Genomic DNA, 8,226 nt, shown 5'->3' on the forward strand with positions numbered 1-8,226 from the left:
CAAAGCCACCCATGGGGGTGGGGAACTCCACAGGAAGCCCCTGCTGCTAACGGCCAGGTCCAGCACCAGAGCAGCCTTCCAGGGGAGGACTCCAGCCCTGCCCTGCTCCCCTAGCTGGCCAGGGATGGGCGTGGAGGGGAGGCAGTGGGCTCACTCCTGGCACTCGGCCCCTCGCTCTCGGTAGTGGAGGCAATGTGCTCTGATTCCAGGGGAGGGAGCGCCCCCTCTGGCCAGGCACATAGCAGCAGCGCTACCCTCCAGAGGGGCCAGCCTCAAACCCCCGCTGGCTGGAAGGACGGAGGCCCTGTGTGGAGGGATGAGAGGATCCACAGGGGACGGCAGGAAATAAACAAAGACAGCTCCTGATTCCGGCTTTGTCGCGCCCACACAGCTCTGCCACCTGTCCCTGCCCTCAGCTCTGCCCTCCCCCCGTGCGCCCAAACTCACCCCCTCTCCCTCTGGCTGGCAAGCGGCTCTTTGAGTCACTGGTGGCAGCTGTTCGGAGCCATCCTTCGCCTGCCAGAGCCGGAGCCAGGGGGAGAGGCCAGCGGAGAAGGCCCTGCCAGCCCAGGCTCCCTGCACACCTCCCTGGGCTCCCTGGCACCCTGGTGCATCGGGGCAGGGAGGGCAGGGACAGGGCAGGAGCCGGGGGCCTGCCTGAGGTGGGCTCAGAGAAGGCGGCATGGTTTGAAGGGACGGGGGAGCTGTCCGTGTTGCTCTGTCTCTGGGGCAGAGCTGTGTGGGGCGCTCTGCGGGCCCTGGTTTGTAACCCCAGGGAGCTGGAGCTGTAGAGGATGCGGGGAGCCGAAGGCCCTGCCGTTCACACACCACTATGGAACTGGGCCTCGTCCAGCTTGGGCAGGTGGCTGTAACCCGGCGAGCGTGAGTGTCTGGGAAACTGAGGCCCTGCAGGGACGTGCTGTGACTGAGCCCAGCGCCTAGGGCACTTGTGGGGCCCCCAGCCAGGGCAGGCTCCCTGCACGCCCCCATCCCCAGGTGGGTCTGACCGGCGCGAAGGGCTCAGTGGACGCTCTGATGCGGGTGAAGGGCGCTAGCTGCGCGTTGGCCTGTGTTAATTAGGAGCCGGTTTAACTAAACCAAAAGGAGCGAAATTGGCCGTGGCTCCGCTGGGCAGGTGTCTGAGCTCAGCCTGGCTAGCAGCCCTTGGGTTGGCACTCGGTTCCTGGTCCGGAGCTTGCAGCTGACACACAAAGGGTTAACCCTGCCCATCCCCCCACCCCCAGTGCAGTGGGCAGGGTGATATCTGACCGTCAGCCCGAGCGCTGTGTAATGGGGACAGCTGCTCTCTTCCCCCCCTGACTAATATTCCCCCCCCCCCACACGCATGCACAGCACATGTGCTGTCACTCAGCCAGACAACAGTTTTATTTTAGCTCCGGACTGGAGAGCTCCACACAAGAGAGTCGCTCCCACTCCGAGCCCTGCAGTCCCTGCCCGAGGCGCTGACACTGCCAGCCCGGGGACCGGCCGGGATGGAAAGCCCCTGCCTTCTCACCTTCTGCCTCCTGGCGCCTCTCTGGGCTCAGGTAAGGGCAGGCAGCGGTCCATGTGCTGACGTCCGGTGCCCAGCCCCGGCTCTGCGGCAGGTGGCACCACGCCCTGGGGCAGTGGCCACCGAAGGGAGGTTTATGGAGCCGGTCTGGGGGCTTCCAGGGCTTGGGATCCAACCACAGCATCACCCCCAGGGGCGCTGGATGCTTGGTAGAGTCCAGGCCCCAGCTCAGCCCCTGCACAGACAGGATGTGAGGGGTTTAAGCCAGGACGGTGTGGAAGGGAGTCCCACAGGCTCTGGAGGGGCCTGAGGGGAAAGAATCTGCCCAAAGACCACGCTCAGCCCAGAGCCCTGCTCCCAGAGCTGAGTCCCGCTGAGTCCCGGCACATGGAGCCGGGGGGTGGGGAGAGCAGAGCACGGAAGACGGGGTCGGGGCCCAGAACCGAAAGCCTGTTGACCGGGCTCCTAGCCTGGAGCGCAGGGGGAGCAGGAGCAGCCTGGCAGGAGGAGGGGGGCTCATCCCGCTGGGCCAGCTCTCTGGGGACTCCTGGCAGGCCCATCCTGTGTACGGGTGAGGGTGGGGCGCCCCCGTATGGGGAAGGGATTGAATGCACTGGATATATCACGGGGGGGGCGGGCTCCGGTCGCCACCTCCCCCGGGAAATGCGGCTGCTGGAGATTTGGGGGGGGGGGGGGGGGGGGGGCTGCAGCAGTTCTTGGGCAGTTGATGCTGTTGTGAAACCAGATCTGTGCAAAGGGGCTTTCGAGGCATCACGCCTCCAGGTGCAGACCTGCTGCTCCCCACGCGGTGACAGAGCGTCCTTAACCCGAGTGTCCAGGGTCTCATATTGGGGGCCCTCACCACAGTGTCTGGGCATCTCTGACAGGTGGGAGCCCTCCTCCCCAGGCACATCCCCCCTGTAGTGTTAGCTCTTGTGTGTTCAGTGCCTGGGGCTTTGGGGTTCTGGAATGAGCCCCCAGTTCCAGGCTTCTGCAGCGTGTGTGTGTGTGTGTGTGTGTGTGAGATCTACTAATTGTGCCCAGGCGCACCAGTAACAGCCCAGGACTCCATAGTGCCAGGCACTGTACGTTATTAGGTGTATTATGGTAGTGCCCAGGACCCCATGGTGCCAGGTGCTGTATGTTATTAGGTGTATTACGGTAGTGCCCAGGACCCCGTGGTGCCAGGTGCTGTATGTTATTAGGTATATTACGGTAGTGCCCAGGACCCCGTGGTGCCAGGCGCTGTACAAACACAGAGCAAGACAATCCTGGCCCCACAGAGCGTAGTGGTTTGTGTGTGCACCAGCCCTGAGAAACTGGGGCTCCTCTCCAGGCAGGACCCCACTGGGAAAGGGCCTTTGACACAGGGCTTAAGGAGCAATTAACCCCCTCTCAGAATCCTGCTGCGCCCCCAGGCCCCAGCATCCCTCAGCGTGCCCCCAACTCCCCCTCTCCCCACTCCAGCCTGGCTTCCCGTTCCTTTGGCTAACATTGCTGGTCCCCCCGGGGCTGGGAGCAGTTCTGTAGCTGGGGGCGGGGCCGTGCCCTGGTGATGGACAGGCAGGTAGGCCGACAGCTGGTGGGAGCACTCCCTCCCGGCCGGCTCCAGTCAGGTTTCCTAGTCAAAACAAGCCCCCTCCGCCCGCCCTCCCCAGGGAATGGCAGCTGGGCCAAAGCAAAGCAGAGGGAACTGAACAAGCTGAGCCGGGCGCTGTCAGGGCCTCGCTGCACCACATGGGCCCCGCTGCACAGTGCCTGATCCCCGGCTGGGCACACACCCAGGAAGCAGGAGTGGGCACTGCAGAGCCACCAACAGGCTGCTAGCCCCACCACTGGCCTGAGCGGAGAGCATGGTGCCAGCGTGCCTGGCCCGTCAGCGGGTCACCTACATACACGCCTGCATCCACAGTCACCTCGTCCACAGAGACAGCCGTGCGCTGTGCGTTCACACGTGCAGATAGTCACCGTCACCTTACCACACGCACACTGTGACATAGACTATCCCTGTGTGCACACACACGCCCATGTGGCCAAAATCTCTCGGTAGCACCCAGGCAGTACCGCTGCGGTCAGGCGGGTTTCCTGTGCTGTACACGCGTGCGCACAGAGGAACCATGGCAGGAGGGCTTTGGCTGTCTGGGAGAGGCGTCTGTCTGCTGCGGTTGTGCGGATCCGGTGGGGCGCCATGAGGATCTGGTAGAACCGGGAAGGGTCTGGTAGAGCTGGGGGGTCTGTTGGAACCAGGGGGGATCTGGTAGACCTGGGGGAGGGGAGATCTGGTGGAGCCGCAGGGATCTGGTCTAGCAGCGCATGGCAGGTTGCTAGCGGATGTTACAGAAATGTAACCAAGAGCGTTTTCCAAAGCTGATTCCTGCTGAGCTGGGTCTGGGGCAGGGCTGTGCCGAATGGAGGTGGGGCAGGAGCTGCTGGTTAAGCCCCGCAGTTCCCCCCAGAGGGGAAGGAGCAGGCGCATTCTGACCCCCAGCAGCGGGAAAGTGCACCGTAGAGCGGGAGGGACAAGCCATTCCCGCCCATCCCCTCCTGGTGGGGGCCGGCCGGAGAATGGTGCCAGGGCTGGCAAATGGCAGGAGGGTTTGGGGAGGCTGGACAAGAGGGCCAGTGAAGACTGACCATCTACGACACCCCCCCGTCCAACCATGTGCCAGGGACCCGCCTCTCCTCCTGCTCTGGGACACCACACCCCTTCCAGAGTCTGCTCAGATCCGCCCCCCCCTGCCCCCGCCCCAGGTAGGGGGTGGCCCAGCCCCATAGCAGTGGGCGTCATGCTGCCCAGCTGGAGTCAGTGACAGGTGTGAAATGTGAAAAAGCTGTCGGCGGGGCCCCACACAGCCTCGCTGCTGCCCCTCAATCCCGACCCAGGCTCCCCTCCACCTGTCCCAGGCCTCAGCTCCCCCTACACCCAGCTCCGCCGATGCCCCTCAACCCCAACCCCCCGCCGCCATTCCAGCCTGGCACCTCCGCTGCAGACCAACAATTTTGCCATGTTACACGTGGGGATTTTGTGACCGAGTTTTGGGACTAAGCTGAACTGCCCAGTCAGTGAGGCCAGACGCAGCCAGCCCAGCGCTAACCCCTTCCTCTCCTGCAGCCACCATGACAGGAGGCCTCTCTGGGCATGTCTACACCACGACACACACCCGTGGCTGGTCCCAGAGCCTGGCCTCCAGCCCAGGCCCTAATGTCTGCACAGCAATTGTAGCCCCAGGAGCCCCAGCCCGTTAAGCCGGGCCAGCCACGGGTGTTTTACTGCCGTGTAGACAGACCCTATATCTCCAGTGGGGGGGAGGGGGCAGGCAAATGGCCCCAGAGTCAGGCCAAGGCTGCAGAGAGTGGCCCAGTATCGGGGAGCCCCGCTTCTTCCTGGCAGGACGGTGAGCGTGGCCCAGCTGCCGTCTCCCCGCTGCAGCTACGGGGACAGCGATGGCAGCTATTTATACCCCCCGCCCAGGCGTAGGGCCCCCCCCGGGACATTCCCAGCATTCCTCCGGGCTGCCGTCCCGGGAGCGGAGGCACTGTGGGAACCAGGCTCGCACCTTGGCAGTGCTGGGCCGTTCCCAGGGGCTGGGCTCTGCACTCAGGCAAAACAGTACCCAGTGCACTCACCACACAGCCAGCCTGCTGCCCCATCCCTCCAGCTCCCTCGGGCAGGGGGCTGCGGGCTGCTAGCCACCCGCCTCGCTGCCTCGGTTGGTGCGGGGCCCGGAGCCAGCACAGGCCCCTCGGGAAGAGTTCCAGTGCGAAGGAAAATCCAGCAGGCAGGACGGTACTGCCACACGCAATGCCTAGACCCCATGACCTGCAGCGTGGGCCTCATCCACCGGCCATGCCTGGCCCAGCATGCACGGGGAGGCTATGGAGTGGGCCAGGCTAACAGGCTGGGGACGGTGGGTGTGCAGGGCCAGGTATGAGTGTGCGAGGGGGCGGGGGTGTCTCCGTGGGAGGGGTGTCCACGCATCTTGTGGTTATAGCCAGTGTGGGGCTGTGTTTGCCCAGCTGTCCCACTGGAATCCCAAACAGGCCTGAGTGGGGAGCGTGTGTGGCTATTTGGAAGGGTCAAAGGTCAAATTCATGCTAGCTCTAAAAATGTCTCCTCTGAGCAAGGAAATTAATCACTGGTGGGGGGGCAACACCCCTCCCCCTGCTCCCTGCCTTAGTTCCCGGTGAGGGGGGCGTCTGGTCTTCTGAGCGTAGACAAGCAGGTGTGGCCAGGGAAGGGCTCATTGCTAAGCCAGGGGAGCAGAGATACAGCCAAAGCCCAGCCTCTTGTGTCCTAGTGGCACCGCACCGCCTGAGGTGCTGATCCCTCCAGCCACCGGGGCATCCCCGCATGGCAGGCTGGCCCCAGCACCGCCAGCACGGCCTCACCCCACAGTACAAAGCCAGGGCGTGGGGCAGGCCCAGGACTCCAAGACACCCCCCAGAGCTCAGTGAGGCAGCCTGGGAAGGTGTGAGGCCAGGCTGGGGAGGGACCAGGCCCTGGAGGCCTGGTGGTGGCCATCTTAGGGTGTCTCTGAGATGGGTGGCTGGGGGCGTTCTGGTTCATGGTGCTGCATTTCCAAGTTGGGTCCATCTGCTGTTGCTGGGAGAAACGTCCCCAGCCTGTGTGTGTCCCTCCATTGCTCCTGGATTTCAGTACCTAGCGTGCAGAGCCGTAGGGTCGCCTGTTCAGTCCCTTGTCCGTGCACCACACGCATGTGCGGGGCATGCCCAAGCTGTCCCCACGCTCACTGCCATGGCGGGCTACGTCCCACCGGGGTGTGCACAGTCACGGCCAGGCCCAGTCCAACACTGACACCAATGGGAGGACCCCTTGGGCATCATACTGAGCCCTAAACGGGTACCACGGGACTCTGCAAAGCTGGCCCCGCCTCCCGTCATGCCCCCCTGCCAGGAAACACGGCCCATCCTCCTTGGCCTGTGGGTGTTGAACGTCCAGGGGGTTATAACATGGCGTGTTGGCAACGACTTTGGGCCCATCTCTGGTGCATAAGCCCTAAGGACGGAGGCGACTGGGTCCTTCCCCCCCGCCCCGTGTCTGTGCTGGGAGGAGCACGCCCTCTCCCAGAGGAGCAGAACCCAGTGTGTTTGGAGAGAGGCTCTTCCCCGCCAGGTGCCCGGCCGTGGGCCGCAGCGGCGTTGGGGCTGGGAGCCAAGGGACTTGGCCCTGGCTCCGTGGCTTCTCTGTGACCCTGGGAACTGTGGTTGCAGCGTCTCAGTTGTGTGATTCTCCCAGGCCGAGGGAATGTGTGAGCGGGCTCCTGGCCAGCAGCTGCATGGAGTGCCCCAGCCCACCCCGCCTGCTCCAGCTGGTGAGCACAGGAGGGTGGGCACCCAGAGAGCACCCCCCAGGCCCACTGCGGTGGCTCAGTCAGCCTGTCGGGGGGAAGGGTCTGGGCAGCCATTCAGTGTCTCCAGCGCTGGGGGTCGTCCAGGCTCCGTTCGGCTGCAGCCCCGGGTGGGCTCCCCGCAGGATGGGGTCGAGCGGGAGCTGCTGCCAGGTGCCGGCCTGGGAGCTCTGGGGACCAGGGACCCACAGCACAGGCAGCCGGGAGCCTCCCCCCGACGGCCCTGCCGGAGTGGGCAGCTATGGAGCGGAATCAGTCAGAGCCACCCTCGGGGCCTGGACTGGCTGCAAGTTAGGGCTGAGGGGGTGTTGGCAGAGCTGGGGGGGGGCATGGGCTGGGATAACGGGGGTTGGGATAACGGGGGCTGCGGATCAGGACTGAGGGGCATTGGCAGAGTTGAGGGGCAGGGAGCTGGGATAATGGGGGGGGCGGGGGCCAGGGCTGGGGGGGCATTGGCAGGGTGGGGGGGGGGGGGGCGGGGGAAAGGGGGGGGGCGGCGGGGGGAGGGGGGGGGGGCAGGGGTGGGGGATAGGGGGGGGGCTGTGGATCAGGACTGAGGGGCACCAGCAGGGCTGAAAGGGGGGATCCGTCCAGCGTCTGACTCTCCAGCGCTGTTTGTTCTTTCTCTTCCCTCAACTTTGTTAAAGCCCCATGGGGGAGGGTGGGGTCCAGTCAGGAGCAGTGAATCCTCAGCAAATACCTGTACTGGGGGGGGGGGGGGGGGGGCCCCCTCCCCCCCCCGCCCCAAGGGGGGGCTCTGAGTTGCCAAAGCAGTGGAGCGCAGGCCCCATTGCCCCAAGTGGGGGAAGGGAGCCGGAGGCTGCTCCCAGGCTCCGTGCCGGGGGCCCCTGAATTCCACTCGCCTGTAGATTTATTTGGATTCTCTGGTTAAACCCCCTGGGTTAAGCCCCGAGGTCACCCGCAGCTGCCTGCGATCCTGGCAGCGTGTTCCCAGCACACACCCAGGCACTTGCCTCTATTTATAGCCAGTGGGGCTGGCGCTGTCTGTGCCCTCCCCGCCCGGCCGTTCCCTGGGCCTGTGGGAACCCGAGATTAGTATGTTCCCTCTTCCGGCCCAGCTGAGCAACGGGCCCCGACCCCCGAGTCTGGCTGGGGCAGGAGCCTTTCGCTTCAGTCCCAGAGAAATGAGCTTTGGGGGGTCAGTTTGGTGCTGTGCTGGGCGGGCGACCAGCCCTTGGGGCACTGGGCACCCGGAACAGCACCCACCACTGCGTCTTTGCAGCAACCCCACCCACACTGGCCTGGGCGCGCACACACACACACACACACACACACACACACACCAGCGCTCTCACACACACCCCGGATCTCTTTCTCCCTCTC

At 64.8% G+C, this 8,226-nt stretch overlaps 1 protein-coding gene across 1 annotated transcript in view; it reads left to right on the top strand.

Moving 5' to 3' along the window:
- Positions 1 to 1,415: 1,415 nt before the first annotated feature.
- The window catches only part of LOC112103481 (cadherin-15), a 22,499-nt gene continuing 15,688 nt past the window's right edge, over positions 1,416 to 8,226 (top strand). Inside the window, exon 1 of the mRNA XM_026663739.2 lies at positions 1,416 to 1,547. Within this exon, the coding sequence (XP_026519524.1) occupies positions 1,494 to 1,547 (54 nt within the window). The 5' untranslated portion in view covers positions 1,416 to 1,493. The remainder of the gene's footprint in view (positions 1,548 to 8,226) is intronic.

The sequence above is a fragment of the Terrapene carolina genome, unplaced genomic scaffold (genome assembly GCF_002925995.2).
Source record: "Terrapene carolina triunguis isolate 2854851 unplaced genomic scaffold, T_m_triunguis-2.0 Scaffold33911, whole genome shotgun sequence".
Classification (NCBI taxonomy): Eukaryota; Metazoa; Chordata; order Testudines; family Emydidae; genus Terrapene; species Terrapene triunguis.